The following is a 19,158-nucleotide window of genomic DNA, read 5'->3' on the forward strand; positions in this document are numbered from 1 at the left end:
ACGAGACTTTGACTCGTTCAGACGAATTTTTTCAAGGTTTAAAACAGAGACCATCTCCGCAAGCCATTTCTGAAAACATGGGGGAGCAGTGGCTTTCCAATCCTTTAATATAATTCTCTGAAGTTCATTTATATTAAGTAAACTTTTTTTAAACTATATTTTCAAAGTATGTACTGTACTAATTTCAATGTACAGTACAAGTAGCATAGGGCCTTATAAGAAGGCAGCATTACTTGGTTATAAATATTGAACTTAATAAGTAGCCAGTTTATAGATGATAAAACCGGGTTGTGCATTACCCCTGTGTAATTTGGTGTTGGTTGGTGCTTGTATTCACTGATTGAACATGTTGGATCAGCATTTGTTGGTCTTGGAAGGTCTGAGAAGTGATGCTCTGTTGACTGTCAGTGCTGGTCTGCGTCTGTTAGTGCAGTGTGACTTGGACTTAAGACAGAAGAAGGCTGTTTTTATGACGTGGAGTATGATTTTCAAAAAATAAAGTGAGCCAACTTGAAAGCCGATATAAAACTTTAAAATATGGTCACAATTAAAGTTTATTTAATCAGACTATAGAAAACAGACAGAAAATAAACTTTTTCAGTTTTTTAGTAGTTGCATATGTTACAATCACATTTTTAATGTTGTAGACTTTCGTTTTCTGTGTCAGCACAAAATGTACGAGTTGTTTTGAATTTTACGAATCAAGTTGTGAATTTAACTCCTAGCCTAGGCTTTATGTTTTATATGTTGTTGAATATGTTTGTTCAATAATATGTGGTAATATATTAATATGTTAAATATGTTAAATCACACACACACACACACACACACACACACGGAAAATTAAGATTTTATAATTTCTAATTAAGATACAGGATCATCTTTTTTTAATAAATCAAAGATGGCCCAGCCTGGAGTGCTTGTTCTCAGAATGTTTATTGGTATAAATATTCCAAATAACACATTTCATTAACTCAAAAAAAAAAAAAAAAAAAAAAAAAACTTTAACCTTTAAGTTAACAAAGCCAGAAAAAACACACTTGGTAATCTAAATTTAATTTATTTTTTAAATTAATTTTTTTTTTTTTTTGTATGGGTTTTAGATTTGTTTGCTTACATGTCAGGCTGCTAGGTTCTAACAACTTATTTTTAATAGTACAAGCTGGTATGTAGGCCTAGTTGAAAAAGTTACAATGTTAACAACAGACAGACAGACAGACAGACAGACTCGTGCTGCTCAGTAATTGACACGATCACAACAAATAGAAGCGCGTGCATGACCCCAGTGACCTTGTGACGACCTCGGTCATGCACGGGCCAGGTGTTCTGTGGCCCAGACAGAATGCATTCCTGTCTGGAATCTTTAGACGATTCTCCTATAAATAGATCGGTGTGATGATGGAGGACACACACCTGACTCAAGACGGATACGATGCAGTCCCCTTCTTTGACCGAACGCGAGAAGAGCCTCCCCGCAGCTGACGGCTGCTTCATCATGTGGCGAGACTATATGGATCTCCGCAGGACTCTGTCGCAGCTTCTGGAGCATCGGGATGAAGCACGCGCCTCCGCTGAGGACGGGACACCCGGGGAGGGTCCGATGAGAGCCGGCTCCACCAGCAGCGCCTCCAGCACCTCCGCCTCCTCCAGCCGTGACCTGCGCACCCCGCGAGACACCTGCGGATTCTGCAGACAAAACGGAGAGACGGCGCTGGTTTACACGAGTCACAGGCTGAAGGCACGAGACGGACGGATCCTCTGCCCGATCCTGAGGAGCTACGTGTGCCCGTTCTGCGCCGCCACCGGGGACTGGGCGCACACGCGCCACTACTGTCCGCGGAGAAACACACCGGGGACCAGCAACATGTGAATCAATGCACTCGCGCACTTCTGTTCACCTGAAGACTGTAAGCCTGTGTTCGAAGTAGCCTATGTTGTGAAAATATGTTCAGAAAAAGTTGTTTGCATGGTAAAGTTTGAAACGAGTTTTTATGTTTTTTTTTTCAAAATAAAAATATTTTTCTAGTGCACCAAAACCAGCTTTTTGCTTTTGTCATTAAAATTGCATTTAAATGCGTTCCTTGCTGTTATAGTTTGGCATTTAATGGACAGTCATCTAATAATAATTTATCCAAATCAGTAGCTATTTCTGATAATCAATCTAATCACATTCAACGAGTGAAAAATAAAACTACAAAATAAACACCTGCTGAATCTAAAATACATTTTTACAATTTTAGGTTTACAAATGATACAAATTCAACAGATTTGGGTTTAACATGATGCAATTAAGCAGGTTGTTTAAAAAAATAATTGTCTCTTGATTTCATCGGTCAGTTTAATAAATGTTTTTTTTAAATATATTTTACAAATTTTAATTTAAAACATGTCATGAGATTTATTTCATATTAAAGCAGGAACTTCTACTCTCTGAAGTAACTCTGGAAAGGTATTAGGAGATGTTTCGCGGAATATTATAACTTTTTAGAATGTTTGATTTTTCAATGAGTTTAAATGATTTTAAAAGTAAAAGTATTAATGCCGATTGCACTAAGCACCGTAGATGGCGCTATAAACCATCAGTATGTTATACATCCTTCAAACTACCGCAGAAGAAGAAGAGCACACGTCACGGAGGATCTGCGGGAAACATGAACACGGTAAAATGTTTACACTTGTGCGTGTGTCGCTGTACATTAAATATTCACACATTCAACTGATATTCGGTCAGTTGATGTTTTTAGATGCTGCTTTCGAGTCGTCTCGAAGTTACGAATCTACGAAGTCTAGGTTTTGATGTTATTGTTTGGATTTCAGATAACGTTATTATACAAATCCGTGTATTAAACAAACATGATCACTTGTCAACATTACAGAGCAATTGTTTGGCTAATTAGCTCGTTTTCTAGTACTTGTCTTTAAATCAAATTGATAACATCGTAATGTTATCGTAAAGCTCCACATTTACAGATGTGTAAAAGAAAGCTACTAAAGCCAAATCAGTAACGTTACGTAATGTAACTAACACATGATATAACTACACATCCCTTTCAAAGTTTAAAATCACGTACGGTAACGTAAATTATTATGCAAAGACATGTAAAACTCATGCTTGTGGTTATTTGAGTTTTCAGGTGCATCATGGGCTCATCTCTGCTTTCTGTTGCTGAGCAGCTCTTGAGAGACCTACAGAGAACGTACTCGGAGACAAAGCAGAGTAAGTGTGAACCTCAAGCTCACTGATGTCTGAGTGATGAAACATTCATTCACATCTGCAGCTGAAAAGCAGAAAAACTAGACCTCCTGCAGTCACACTACCATGGGCTGCTGAAGTCTCTGATCTAGTGAAAATTTGCATTTATTGTGTATTTTTGTAATACATTGTTTTCCTTCACAAATTATATTATTCGTGAAGGATGTGGTTACCCTTTAGAATAGGTAACACCTATAAGTTGCTTATTAGCATGCATATTACTAGGATATTAGCCATGTATTCATAGTGCTAATTAAGAACATATTAATGCCTTATTCTGCTTGACTTTAGTCTACATCCCTAATCTTACCCAATACCTAAACCTAACAACTACCTTACTAACTATTAATAGCAAATTAAAAATTTATTGAGAGAAATGTCGTAGTTAATAGTTAACAAGTCTTACCTATTCTAAAGTGTTACCAAGGATTTAATTTAATTTGACATTTATTTCTTGGTTAAAAATTGTCAGTGTGTTCTTAGACATTTGGACCCCATTGTGTCTCATACGTTTGAACAGCAGACATATCGATCAAAAATGTAAAATAAAAGAATAAGAAAAGTGTTCGGGTCTGATAATAAAAATGAGTGTGTGGAGGTGAACAGTTAAGTCAGTGAACATTTCGAATCTTTAGACAGGACAGTAGAAATGGCTCCAATTTCTATTACTGACAGCGGATGGCGCACTTATACCAGCTGCGTCTATTTTCACAGTGCTTCATGATTCTTTAAGTAGACATCACCTGTTTTTTTGGACTGGACTGGAAGTGTTTGCCTGTTGTATAGGGTTCACTTCATTGTATAGGGATTTATACAGGTTTTTCCTACAGTATCATGTTCTTCAGAGCTTATTGCCTAATTAAATGCTCAGTTATCCAAAGCCTTGTATTAAATAAGTGTGTGTAAAAATGTCACTGTTCTTTGAGTTTTTGTGAAATCCTTATGTTTGCAGAAAAGTCTTAACGCAGAACATTCGAATAAGAGTAATGACACTATTCTGCTGGAATTTTGATGTCAAGCAATGCCAGAGAGAAGCATCAAGGGAGTTGTGATTAGAGGAGTAAAGATGTCTGCAGAGTTTTTTGAGATTGAGATGTCTTTTTTTCAATTTCTCCAGAGAACCATGTTACCAAAATAAACAACCAAAATAGGCTGTTCTGAATGACTGATAATTGGTTATATTATTACGTTTAACATGCACTTAACTATTAAGAAGTAATTTTTTCCAGATGTTATGTTTCATGTACTCATATATGCTGCTTTTCCTCATTTAAAAATGCTTTGTGCCTTTAATTCTTTCACTTTTATAAAACAGTGTTAACTAATATTATCTCTTTTTTTTCTTTCTTTCATATAGTACCAGATGACCTACTAATAGCGTAAGTATTTTCCACATCTTCTACTGCTCAGATTACGTTTACCACACTGTGATATGTGGCCTTGATCTGCAGAGTACTGACCTCTTGACCTGAAGTCGAGGAGTGTTATTGCTGATGTGTCTTATTGCCAATGAACACTGTACAGAAACCAGATCTTACCTCTTGTTTCCGGAAATACTCCGCACAAGCTTTATCAAGCACACATGCATGTCTTTACCCAGGGCTCTCTTTCTAGACATCATTGTCTGAATAAATCATGACTCTGAAAGCATCCTCAAACCCACAGTGACATTCATCAGTCTGCCACCGAGGCAAGCACTAAACCACAGTAATTACTCTTCTGTGGGAATCACATTCTTCCATAAATGGCTGTTCACATCACTTTTTGCTTTATTGGACAATTGATTGTGGTTTCAGTATCATCATTGCGTCATGTGTTCACTTAGGTTTGCATCTCTCTCAGACATTATTTAAATATGCCTGGATGACGTTCAGATGACACTGGTCATACTTTCACTGTGCAGTGAATTGCTATAGGCTTGAGACATTTATTGGCATTGTTTTTGAGTTTTATTTCAAGACAGGAAACTGAACTTGCTTTGTGTTTGAAGTGAGACCTGAAGTTTGTTGCCTCCCGTCTTCCTGTGTGCATGTCACTTATCTCACCTAGCATGGTTTCCTGTACAGTTAAAGGAAATAGTAGACCCAGAATGAAAGTTTACTGAAAGTGTACTCCCTCTCAGGCCATCGAAGATGCATGCAAATGAGTTTGTTTCTGCATCTGAACAGATTTGGAGAAATTTGGCTTTACATCACTCACTCATCAATATATCTTCTGCAGTGAATGGGTGCCGTCAGAATCTGAAATCAAACCGTTGATAGAATAAACTGCAAGTAATCCACACCATATTCACAAGAATCCACAAGTAATCCACATGACTTCAGTCCATTGAACATCTTGTGATGTAAAAAGCTTCATGTTGGTAATAAATCCATCAAGATGTTTTTAACTTCAGAGTCCTCTGCGTATAATATTGCTTTCTACGGAGAAGTTAAGCAGAGAAATATGCAGAAAGCAATCACTGTTTACAAGCAAAAAGAGTTCTAAACAAATATGTTGGTAGATTTTGGTGTACGAGGACAGCAGGGGATGGACTTTAACACTGGTGGAAATTATACTAGATTATGGACTAGCATTTTGGCAAAAAGCATCAGTTTATATTTGAAACCACTTAATGATGGATTTGTTTCTTATTCACAAGATGTTAATTGGTCGGCTGTAGACATATAGATTACTTGGAATATTGTGATGTTTTTATCAGCTGTTTGGACTCTCATTCTCACGGCACCCATTCACTCCTGAAGATCCACTGGTGATCGAGTGATGTAATACTCAGTTTCTCCAAATCTTGGATGGCCTGAGCCCTGAGGGTTAGTAAATTTTTAGAAAGTTTTCATTTTTTGGGTGAAACATTCTTCTAAGTCTCAGTTTATTTGCTCTTACAGATTGCGGTTTGTGTTCGGCCCATGTGCTCTTCAGGCATTGGACCTGGTGGACCAGCGCTCTGTCACATGTGTGTCCTCACCTAGCGGTCGAAATGCATTTCAGGTAGGAGTGAATAAATGTCTCATGTCAGTTTGTTTCCACACAGCTGCTGAACAAAATTTCTTTTAAACATGTTTGGCTGCTATTAATCAATTTCTGCAGCCAAAAATATTTAGGAAAAACAGCAACATTTAAAAATTCTTGGTTTTGAAAGGCTAAAATCATTGACAAAAACACATTTTGACTGTCTGCATCCCACACAATACAAAACATAGATAAGCTACAACAGGTGAAGGTGTCAGCAGCGAGGACCCAAACATGATGCTTGTTTAACAATGTGTAAAATTGGTTTGGCTGTAATATGGAGATTTGGCTCATTGACAGAACTTTACTACAACTGATTTATGGCCTGTGAACATGTCAAAAAATAGCTTTGTGATTTCATCGTCTTCACCTTTTCACACATTATGGTACGTCAGTGATGCAACATGGTCACATAATTATTCACCAGACTGCATATGCTTCTCCTGTTAGATGCTTCTCCTAAATATTCACAACAGCACATTTTGCTTTCCAATGACCGATGCTTCACACTGTGAGAAATGTACAATAGTAGAGAGATGCCTAGATTGCAAGTGAGTGTTTGCTATAGATCCAATGAGTCTCCAACACAAACGCTGTCTTTAGAGTTCCTTGATGTGAACTCTGCAAAGTAATCTCAAATGGTAGAGAAAATGCAACAGAAATCTGTGCTCTCTTTGTACGTTAAATGATAACTATCACTGGATATGTATGTATTGGTGCAACCCCAATTACAGAAAAGTCGGGACATTAAAACCTGCGCGCACAAAATAAAAATGACTGTAAAAAGTATGATTTACAGTTCAGATACAGGTTTTCACAAAAACTAAATGTTTTATATATATATATATATATATATATATATATATATATATATATATATATATATATATATATATAAAAAACACATTTCAGAAGGAGTCAAAAGTATCAATTGTTATATTAATTTAAACAATTATCATCAATCAGTTGTTATATTAATTAACACATCAATATATTTCTATAGCTGTTTCCCCGGTGACGTCAGTACACAAAGCAGTGCAGCACCTGACTTTAAAACGTACAGCTCTCATATTTATTTAATGAAATCACAGCCGTCGCAAGTTGTTTTTAAATTCTTGTCTTTCCTTCCTCAAATTTAAGACCTCTGGAAATCATAATTTCGTAATTCATAATTAATTTCTTGTAGCATTTAAGACTTTTATATGGCATTAATTTTGATACAACTAATCCGTCAACTTCACAAATTTTTGAGAATGTCATTGTTTTTCACACACTGAAAGTTTCATCGGTCTGCGTGCTGCTTTCTTCACTGTACACACAACTGCACGTCTGTGTTAACCGTACTAGCAACGTGACGCCGCAGGACCCAAACGGCTTTACTGAGCTGACCTTGATATGATTGATATAAATTGGATTTTATTAGAAAACAGCGTTTGACATTTATTTATTACATAATGTCAAAAGGCGACCCCTTATTATTTCAGTATGTCTGCCAGTTGGCGACCTCTGCTCTAGGAGCAAGCTATACATCAATTATATGCAGCGATGCCGTGGGGTTCTCTGGGCCAGTGCTCATCTAGTCAAAAAGAGCGTGGAAATGTGTGCTGTGTTCAGTTGAGTCAATATTTCAACTTGTTTCTAGGAAAAATGGACGTTGATTTCTCAGACCCAGAGTGACCATCCAGATTTTACCAGCAACAGATGCAAACACAAACATCTGTCATGGTATGGGGCGGCATGAGTGACTGGAACTTGTGCGAATGAACCATTGACATGGAGGCATATAATGAAATTGTACAGACATATACTGCCATCAAGATGATGTTTTTCATTGGAAGTCCATGGTTATTAATCAAGACAGTGCCAGGTCAAATTCTGCATGTGCTACAACAGTGTGATTTAGTTGACACAGATTGAATGTGTTAGACTGACCTGCCTGCAGTCCAGATCTGTCTCCTATTGAAAATGTATGACCAGTCATAAGGCAATGACGATCACAGACTGCTGAGCATCTGAAGTCTTGTATCAAGTGAGATTGGACACACATTTTGCTTGCAAAACTTTAATTAGTATCCTTAATTTCAAACAGTTAAACATTGTAATTAACAGTAGCTCAAAGGAAAAATTGACCCATGCACATGACTACTGTTGTGATGGGGCTACAAAACACATTATCACTGTATTGTGCCACTGTCTCTACAAAGTAATTTGTAGAGACATGACATTATTAATTTTAGTCATTAATTGTTTTGTCCTGTTGTTTTATGTTCACAGCTATTTTAAGCAGGCTACACATTCTCTTAACGGGAGTATAGGCTAAACCAAACTGCAATGACAATGAGAAATAGAAGGAAATAAATATTTGGGTTGTGTAATACTATGATATCATGACTCGAATAAATAGTGCAGAGAACAATAAACAATAAAAGTTGCAAACCAAAAAATAATAATGAATTCAAGGTTTATTTTAGCCTACTCCTAAATGTCCAAACTTTGGATCAGTTATTGATTTTTGTTAATCTGTTGTTTGCTACTGTTGCTATTTATTCTAGTCTGACCATTTCCTGAAATAAACATCTGTGATGTATTGAATGAAAATTATGAAAATTATTTATATATATACCCCAAGATAATAAATGATGTAAATAAACAAATGAATAATCAATTAGGCGAAAACTGTGTGCTTGAATTTGTAAATGCATCATACATCATATGGAGTGCGGTGAATAATTGCTTCTATTTGGTCTATTGAACAGAAAACTACAGGAAAAAAACATTGTTGATGACTAAAATAATAATTTAATGACTCTAAACATTACTTTGTCAAGAGAGTGGCATAATACAGTGACATGATACGTTTTTTGAGCCATTTTAAAACAGTAGTCATGTGCATGGGTAAAGTTTACCTGCTGATGGTTTTAGGTATTATGCAACCCTTGGCAGTTTAAGTCTTTTATCTAAACAATTTTTCACAATGGGGGATTTTAAATAACACAATTTCAGTAAAAGTCAATTACTGAGAGACTTGGATATTTTATTGAAAATCTGTTACGTACGTGTGAAAAACAGCCAGCCATTGGTACATTTTACCCTGTGGTGTTTCTAGTGTTGAAAGGAGAGTTGATGTAACTGGGCGGTAAACATGCCTCTGTCCCTACTTTTTTAGAGTGTGTTGCAGCTATCAAAATCAAAGTTTGTTTATATTTACAAATTAAATTAAGTTGGCCAATGAAAACAGTGCATTTTTGTTCCCTTGTGTTTAAGTGAATTAAAGGTTAAAGAGAATGAGCAAATAAAATATTCTTGATTTTATGACATTCCACAAAACTCCCCAACTTCATTCAGGAGTGAAGTAAATGGTTCTTTATGAATGGTTCATTGAATCATTAGGCTTTTTCGGCTTGAAGTGGCTCATCACCATCAGATCGATCGGTGTGTGACATCAAAGTACTGTAAGAGCTTTAGAGAGCAGACGACTCCTTGTGCTTTTGAATCGCTCTCGCTGTACTTTGATGTCATCAGTGGTGGACGAAGTACACCAAATCAAGTACTTGAGTAAAAGTACAGATGCGTATAGTAAAATATTACTCCAGTAAAAGTAAAAGTACTCCTTTTTCAATTTTACTCAAGTGAAAGTACAAAAGTACTCAATTTTTTATGTACTTAAGTAAAAAATACTGAAAGATAGATGTTTGAAATTTTATATAGGCTACTTAATTAAGTTTTATACTAGCACATATTTTTTTAAAATAATCCTACTGCTCAAAATACCTTTGCCCGTATTCATAAAGATTCTAAGAATCCTCTCAGAAAACTCTCAGAAAACTTTTACGTAGGAGTCTTAGCTTAAAAGCGATTCGGGACCGATCTGAGAGCAACTCTGAGTAAGGAAAAGACAAAAACTTTCATCTTAGTGAGGAGGCGGGGTTGACCCCGTTGCTATGTATGACACAATCTTTTGAAGACTGTGATTGGTTGGTTGTCCAAGAAGGAAAAAAAGAGTGATTTTAAGTATAGGCTCTATTCTAATTCTCACTTTTACATGCGTAATTTTTCCTATTTGACCGTTCTCTCACATACACACACACACACACATTATAAGTGTGTATATAAATCCTTTTTTTATTTACCATGCTTGTAATTTCCTATAAGGTATTTGATTGGCCTAGAATGATAAAAAATTTTCCACTCTTTCTAATTACAGTGATTGCTGTCCTATTTAAGAGGCGGTTTGAATGTTGGTTTTAATGTATCAAACATGGAATCATTACCAAGAATGGCGAGAAAGCCAAACTGGACAGAGGAACAGTGTTTACTGTTAGCCCAGTTAGTGGATAAACACAAGGCCATTCTTAAAGGAAAATTTGGGCCGGGTGTCACAGCAAGAGACAAGAAGCAGACATGGGAGCGTATAGCACAAACTATTAACGGTTCATTCTCCCTGCTTGTGCGCACCTATCAGCCTGTTATATTCATAAATGCAGTTTTTTGAGCCTGCAAGGTGGGAATGTCCATTGGAAACTAAATGAACTGCGACACAATAAGATGTTCTGAAAGTGCTGTAATTGTTTGTGTGATCACTCTGCTTACAGAAGGTTGTGACAGACCCAAATCATCACTATTGCATTGTTGCATTTTATTGTTGCATTTTAATATCGTAATGTAGTGATTACTTTAATTTATATATCAAATTATAAATTATTATATAATCTATACCGTCTTATTAACTCACTGTCATTCATTGTCTGCAACACATTTCTTCTTCTCCTCTGCTAAAGAAACTCTTAAGCCTTTTAAAAGTCCTCATCTGTGCTCCTAACAAGTTTGACCTTAAGACCTCTTTTAAGGGTTAAGATGCTTTCTGAATTACTTTTTCTTTACTAGGATTTTTTCTTTAATTTTAAGCGTAAACGCCCACATTTCTAAGAATTTTCTTAGAATTTTGTCACTAGGAGCTACTTTTTGCATTAAGATTCTTCATGAATACGGGCCCAGGGATTTTTTCCAAAATAACCACTATATGGAGTCAAGATATATTTTTGTTGTTGATATGGACTTCATTGACGAGAGTAATATTCACTGTGAAGCTTACACTGTGATGTACCTGAGAGAAAACAGAGATGACCATCTGATTTTCACCAGTAAGAACAAAGTATTTTAAAGTTTGTTGTTTTACAGAACATCACAGTTATATATGACATGATAATAAGGCCTGAAGTTAGGAAGAACATTTTAAGGAAAATATAATTATATTTTCATAATGATTTTTTCCTTCTCAAACCTTGTCTGTGGTGTAAAAACACCCCTGGCCAAACGGGGTGCATCTCTTCCCCAATTTGATAATTACTGTAGTTACCCTGTTCTGAACATCACATCCTTTCCTTTGTCCCTAGATGTAAACTATATATAAATTTAAATTTAAAATATTGAATAAAAATATTTGGACATTATTTATAAAAAATTACCTTAAGTTAGCACCAGCAAGCTTGTTAGGTAGACAGTTAGCATCAGCAAACAATATTTACTTATTTTAAGTACGGTTATGAATAAACATTCATGTCTGTCTACTTGTCTAGTTAATCCAAAGAATATACATATGTATAACGTTACTGTTGATAAACAATATAAAAACAGACGTCACATAGGACATGGTAGCATTTTAATAAAACTGTTAATATTACGGCAGCGGGGAATTTGCACGAGTTATTTTTATGTAATCTGTGTTAGTTTAATGTGTGTTTTTTTTTTTTTTTTTTTTTTTACCTAAAACACAGAGACGCTGATTGATGTGTCTGCATCATCTGCACTCGAGCATTTCAGTGGGCTTAAACAGATCACTCTTTACAGCGGATTTAGTTCCCAAACAACTGACAATTTTGACCTAAATATGATTTTCAGTTACAATAATTAATCCTAAATTTCGACATTAATAACTTACTTTTAGCAACATCAGACGCACGCGCGCTCACAAGATCTCCCGGTTCTTACTGACTCTAAATGGTTCATTTGAATCAGTGAGTGGTCGACTCCAGAACAGCTGCAATCGGATCATTCTAATTCATAAACGAATCGTTTGGTGCGATTCGCGATCCGATTTAAAAGTTTATTTTGAAAAGACTCAGTTCGTTCTTGATGAATCAGACACCGCTTCTGCGTGTCGGAGCACGTGATATATAGAAAGTAACGATATGTTTTAGGAAATGTAGTGAAGTCAAAAATATGATTTTATGCTTTGGAATGTAGTGAAGTAAAAGTTACTCAAAATAAAACTACTCCAGTAAAGTACAGATACTTGAAAAATGTACTTAAGTACAGTAACGAAGTAAAGCTACTCCCTTACTGTCCACCACTGGATGTCATACACCGATCGGTCTGTGCAGCGCCACTTCAAAGCTAACGCATATAGTTGGCAAAATTGAGCAAAACGGACAACATTGTGTCTAAAATAACACAATATTAACGTCTTAATGAACTTAATAAGATGAGTATCACATTTGCACTCGTTTGATATTACAATTAGCCTACTTGTGTGATATTTCTTAACTATGTGATGTAAATATGAGATAATTTCAAACAGGTGCATTTTGCTCCATAGCTTGAATTTGAGGGATATTTTCTAGGCTCCATCATGCAGTAAGTTGTTGCTCTGCCTCATATTAGTCATTAATCGACTGTATAAAATGGAAGATGATCCACATAGGTCTGGGGCAAATGTGTTAATAATTTTAACGCATTATTTTTCTACATAATTAATCTAATTAACTCATTAAATTACCAGCGCTACTTACGACCATACATTATTTGATCATTTTGTTGCATGTAATGGTGGTATGCTGTGCGAATTTGTGGGAAACTCAAATGCCGTTAACCGTCTAACAGTAAAATAAAACTGACTGGAACAGAAGCTGATGTGGTGTCTGTCTCACCTCTTCCCTCTCCACCCCTCAGTTTACCACAGCCACTTTTGGAGCTTTTTTCAGTACTGTGGTGAGAACAAACTAGTGCTGAAATAGAGAGTTTAATGGCCCAGTAAAGAGTTCAAATGTGATGCATTAGTCAGAGTGACCTAAAATCCCCTCAGTTTATTATGACCAGTCAGTCCCTGAAAATGTCCACACCACGGTCAACAGTCAGACATCCCAACACCTCCCACAATGAACTCCTCATGTACTCTCAGTCCCAGAGTGTCTAGAATGGTCAGCCAATGTCCAGGAGGCCGTAGGTGGCCGAAATTGCCTTGGTTTCCCCATAATTCCTCACGTGACTGACCGTAGATCTCAGCATATGGCTTTACACAGGGTTAAGTTTCTGTAAAACGCCTACTACGAAACAGCACAGAAGAAAAGCAAATAAAGAGCAAACATTACCAGAAAACAAAGTGTAGTAATAAAAGTTAACAGCCCTTTTTATGACCTGCTATGGTTCCTGCTTTAGATAGTCATTGATGTCTGTGTGCAGTTATCATCTCTATTTGTCATCTGTAATTCTAGACTCAATTGACTTATTTTACAAAGTGATGTAATTCCTGTAATTTCAATCTTAGGTATTTTCCAGGAATCTCTTCTGTTTTTGTTCAATAATATGATGGCATTGAACATGACTCAGACATTTGTATTTATTTTTTCAGTTCAAATTCTCATCGAGTCTGTGATCTGCAGAGCTTACGGTGTATTCAACACATACTGTTTTGATTTCTTTTCTACTGCTAGACCTGGACATAAATAAGTCCTTCTTTATTCTAGTTTCCAAAGGGAAAGTCATTCTTTAAGTCTTTTATGTTTTGTACTTTCCATATTTGTAATGCACCAAATAAAATTGTGTTAGCTCAACACCATAAGCAAAGTTTACTTTTTTATTTAGCTGAGAATTTTAGAATGTAAAAAAGTTAATTGAACATGTAATTTCTTGCACTTTTACCTGTTGAAGCTTCTCCACGTTGTTTGCATGAAATAGATTCTAATTAAATGTCACCGATTTTGACCTTTTTTTTTTTTAGTTGCCAAATTTTCAGTTCTTCTCTACTCTGTCAGATTCTGAATTCTAAGCAAAATGTATTATCATATAATAATCAGAATAAAATATTACAACATTATGATTTTTTTTAAAGACATGTTTCAAGATCATCTTTAAAAAATGCTGTTTGACTATGAGGTACAATACAGGAACAAAGAAATGTGAGAGTGTTGTCTGCATTAAGTTCCTTAATATGCAATCCAACAGTATTTTCTAGCATTAGTGTGAAGATGTGGCACAGTTGTTTTTAGGGTGATTAGAATATTTCCTGCATGTTGGAATGATCAGAGTGATTTTACGTAGAGCAGTTTGTACAGAAAGAAAACAAAGCAAGTGAAATTATGTTGTGGATAAATGTATAATGCTGTGCTGTGTAGAGATCAGTGCTTCTGCGGTCTGAGTACCCTAAGGTGCTCAATTGTTCTGATCATGTTCCCAACACTAAATTGGATTTTTTTTGGCATCTTTAGTTCTGGAGCTCATTCATACTGAATGCAAAGGTGAATGTGAGTTTTGTTGTGCATTGATGTAGATTTAATATTTGTCTTCTAGTCAAGAGGAACAGTACAGATGCAGGGATATCCAGGCCCACAGAACTCTGTAGAAAGTGCCACAGGTTCTTCTCATCCTCCATAAACATTTAGTCTAACCTGTTTATGTTGTCAGCGCGCTTCAGAGTGTGGTACAAACAAATCTGTTTTCCATGGTTAAAGTTTCCTCTTAAATCAGCTCAGCAAATAAGGAAAGAAGTCAACAGATTACTTTTGGGCCCTGGGGTTGTGTGTTGGCGAGTAAGTTTGTGTACGTGTCTGCAGAGCACATGCAGAAATCCAGCGGCGTTGCTGTAACATACGTTCTACGGTGGGTCACTCTGCAGTTTCTGTTAGAACCAGTGGCTAATATCCTGTCAGTCAGCCCCTCTCTGGGGAAAGAGGCTTCATTAATATGTCATTGTGATTGTCATACTGTATTAAGATCAGCTTTGCATAATATCATCCTGCCCTGGGGCTGCTGTCAAGCTTCCATAGTGTTCTCGCTGACCTTCACTTACCATCTTTGAGTCCTGACCTACTGTAGTGCGGGTGGAGTCAAGAAATAACGTGCTGATAGATGTTTGCCTGACAGAATGAGGTAGTTTCATAGTTGATCTAGATCTCAAACACTTTCTCTGACCGAAACGTGCTTGAAAATAGAGCTCTTTGAGTGACCTGTAGAAGAAAGCATTCTATACTATATGCTATTTTTGTAGTTCTGTTTGGTGACTCTAGTACAGGAGGACAGAAATTACACTGCTTTAAAAACCACCCCAAAGTACATTAGAGCATGATATCATGACATCAGTACTGGCACCTTTGTCTCAATTTACTGTACAACGGGATTCACATCAAGTGTTACCTCAGTGCTAAAGTTACGTTCACGGAACACTGCACTTCGCAATAACAAAAATACATTATTTTATATTCAGTTCCAGATTTCTCACTACTATGATGTTATACTCTGTGAAAGTCCCACTTATTTGTGACGTTCTCTGCCCTATTAGCATATACACAGTCCTGAGTGGGAAACAGCGGTCCGCCATTACTGTTTTCTTGCTGTAGCTGCTGGAGATGTCAGTGCCAAAGAGCCATTAAAAATGTTGTGTGTTGGGAATGGGATACACCAACAAACATAGGAGTCTCTATTGACCGCTGAGGACATGGTGGTTAAATTTGAATTTAAAAGGGAAATGTCCCAGAAAAAATCTGAAAAGTCTTATATGTTTGTATAGGGTTTAATTCAGAGTTTTAATTTATACAGTAAAGTAGGGATGTGTATCACCAGCAAAGTCACAAAATGATACATATCACAATACAGGACTGCACTGAATTTCACTTCAGTAGAATTTAGTAAAAACTGTTTATTTAGCACTGCATACTACAGAGCCATTTCTAACTATTGGCAGAAGATGCAGTTGACCTCTGTAATATTCATATTTACATTGCTGGTAGGTTGTCATTGCACAAATTAACACAATCTATACATAAAAAAATAGAAGAGTTCTATACCAATGCACTGCCGTCGCTGTATCCAATGCACACACTTTAAGTCGCACACACTTTTAAGTCACACACACAAATCATGATCCAACCACATTAGGACATTCAGAAAAAAACCTTTTTAGTACTGCACCACATAGCTTAATCACTCAAGAACTACATTATCTTTCTCAACAAGGAGCTGATAGCATCATTGTTTCTAAATTTATTAAAGCCACAGCTTCACTGTTAATAGAGAAACGCGACTAAATGGTGGTAATTCATACATACACATCATCTCTCTCTCTCTGTCTTTACTGGTGTTTTCAGAAAGCAAACGCATTTATCCGCAGTGAAGAGAGAGTACACGTGCCACAGTATCGATACAGGGCCAGCTGTATCGATACTCATATCGTCAAATCTCTGTGACGATACATCATCGTATTGAACACAGTGAAGTTTGTAGTGTTTTTTTTTTTGTTTGTTTCTTCATTCGATTTCCTGAACTGCTAAATACATCTACTGTGCCTGAAAGATAAGATAAGATAAGATTCTTTTTAAAAAGTGTACTTATTATTTTTTTAATTCTGGATTTTATTTTAAAATTACAAATGTAAACTTCTTTACATGTGACCCTTTGCCTCTGATTTTGACTTTCTGCTAACGCACAAGGACAAGTAAACAGGACATGGCCAGCTTCTCTCTTGGTGTGATGGTGAACGTCTCTTCCTCTCTAATGTTGACTCACATTGGCAGCAGCAGATCAGTGCAGGCTGTTGTGAGAATGCTCTGCTGACACTAATGACTCCTCTGGCCTTTGGGTCACTGGGAAATAATGCCCAGTGTTTGCCACACCAGCTGCTTTATTAGCCTGTGCCAAATATCCTTGTTGTGCCTTAACAATGTGGGCTGTTTCACTTTAGGACAACTATGGAAAGAATGCAGGTAGTTTGAGATGATGTTGATATTTTTAAGAGGTTATTTTTATTTGGTAAAAGCCAAGTTGTTAGTTGAAATTGTATGTTATAGATAGAGCCCGACCGATATGGATTTTTGGGGGCCGATGCCGATGCCGATATTAACTTGAAAAGAGCCGATTTATAAGCCGATATTTTGATTTTGAAAATAAACTGGATATTAGACCCATTTCCTATAAGCTGCACTTACATAACATTCAATGGCAAAATATCTGCCTGTTCTATGTATGTGGGCTGTATAAACCATTTTCCAGAAGGGATTTATGTAAAAAAAAGCCTTAGATTACGGTCTCAATCACTAAACAATTGCACATCAAAAGTATATATTTTTTAACGATCAAAAAACAGTCTGATTTTAAACATTTAACACTTTTACTTTCTTCCAGTTGAAGCTGATTTTAACAGTCTGTGTGTGTACTGTAAATAAATTATAATACTAAAGTTAAAGTTAAAGTATTTGCAGAAGTAGTCCCACACTTTTGCTGCTACATCATTCACCTTTTTCAGCCATCTGTAGGGCAGAAAGAGAGACATAGAAAGAATAAGCATGTGTATTAATAATATCACCATGTATCATTACTCATGTCATCATTAGAATTATAATAATAATAAACAGGGATCTCCTACATAGGCAAAAATGAGAAATATATATATATTTTTTTATTTGTCAAGCAATAGGTATTAACCTCCTTATATTTAACAATATTATTTCAACATTTTCCTGTTATGTCTGTAAAGCTGCTTTGAAACAATATGTAAGAAAAAAAAAGAAAAGAAAAAAGCGCTTGTTCAGCTCACATTTATTTACATGTCCCCTCTGATTTAATCATTTCTGACGCACCTACTGTAGTTACTGTAACTACACTATATTTGCTCTCACAGACACATTCACAACGGACCCGTATATCTTCTCCTCTTCTCTTTGTGCAGTCTGAATCAAAATGGTTAACGTTAGTGCCATGAACACACCGCTGTCAATTTTGAGAAGAACCACCTTCAAACAAGTTAATAGCAAGCATTTAAGGGGCCTGCTAAAAAGGAAGCTATATTAGCGTTAGAGTAACGTAACCAGCCTGAATTCACCAAATTGTTCCCTGGGCCTGAGGGTAGCCTCTTCTTCCTTGCTTCTCTCTTAATTCTCATCAGCAGGACTAGCGCTATCGCTCGCTTCTTACAACGGGACAGATACATGTTTGCTGCTGACCGAAAAGAGGAACAACAGACTATGAAAGAGCTCCCGCTAAAAGTTTTTAAAACTCCGCCTACGCCATAGCGCAGAGCAGGGCAAATCGCGTTGTATCTGAAGGGCAACGCTAAACCCAGCGGCCAAGCGCTGTGCATACCGCGTCCTGTGTGAAAGGCCCATTACGCGGTCATTATGTGGGAAACACACCGCAATAGAATAAGCACTAAACGCTAACTTTATAGTTCGACCTCTTATTAACGTTCGCGCTCTTCCACTGATAAACATGGTATTAGCTTTGTGGCTAATCTAATATAGCAATGCATTAGCGGCTGTAAGTGATGTTACAGAATATTTAGAAGTGATAATGATAGGACCGTTAACTAGAACTACCACACCGTTTTTATATACAGTGTATGAACTAAATCTACAATCATTTCACATGACGAACGACAGACTCACCTGGGTGGCTTGGCTGATCGCTTTCTTCTTTGTGGATTTCTGGCGCTGTTGCAACTCTGGAGCTGCAGACCGCCCTCTGGTGGGCAAACTATGCAACACTCATAACATGAGTGAAGAATATGAGACTGTTTCTCATGTTTCATCGGCCGTTATAAACGCCGATGCCGATTTAAATGCAATTAGCTCATATCGGCCGATAATATCGGCCGGCCGATATATCGGTCGGGCTCTAGTTATAGATAAGTC

At 36.6% G+C, this 19,158-nt stretch overlaps 2 protein-coding genes across 3 annotated transcripts in view; both read left to right on the forward strand.

The window, feature by feature from the left end:
• The first annotated feature begins 1,102 nt into the window (after nt 1-1,102).
• LOC127996276 (nanos homolog 1) lies at nt 1,103-2,032 on the forward strand. The gene has a single exon (XM_052591934.1). The coding sequence runs from the start codon at nt 1,433-1,435 to the stop codon at nt 1,868-1,870; it is 438 nt and encodes a 145-aa protein (XP_052447894.1). The 5' UTR covers nt 1,103-1,432; the 3' UTR covers nt 1,871-2,032.
• Nucleotides 2,033-2,577: 545 nt separating this feature from the next.
• The window catches only part of zswim7 (zinc finger, SWIM-type containing 7), a 33,140-nt gene continuing 16,559 nt past the window's right edge, over nt 2,578-19,158 (forward strand). The window contains exons 1-4 of one of the 2 annotated variants that reach the window (XM_052591969.1): nt 2,578-2,660; nt 3,135-3,217; nt 4,611-4,632; nt 6,139-6,241. In XM_052591969.1, coding sequence (XP_052447929.1) covers nt 3,142-3,217; nt 4,611-4,632; nt 6,139-6,241 — 201 coding nt within the window. In that variant the 5' untranslated portion in view covers nt 2,578-2,660; nt 3,135-3,141. Of the gene's footprint in view, nt 2,661-3,127; nt 3,218-4,610; nt 4,633-6,138; nt 6,242-19,158 lie in introns of both variants that reach the window. The other variant, XM_052591968.1, reaches the window with a different exon arrangement.

Source organism: Carassius gibelio, chromosome A5 (genome assembly GCF_023724105.1).
Source record: "Carassius gibelio isolate Cgi1373 ecotype wild population from Czech Republic chromosome A5, carGib1.2-hapl.c, whole genome shotgun sequence".
Taxonomy (NCBI): domain Eukaryota; kingdom Metazoa; phylum Chordata; class Actinopteri; order Cypriniformes; family Cyprinidae; genus Carassius; species Carassius gibelio.

Coding starts and splice junctions, on each gene's coding strand:
- LOC127996276 (XM_052591934.1), top strand. CDS start 1,433: ATGCAGTCCCCTTCTTTGACCGAACGCGAGAAGAGCCTCCCCGCAGCT.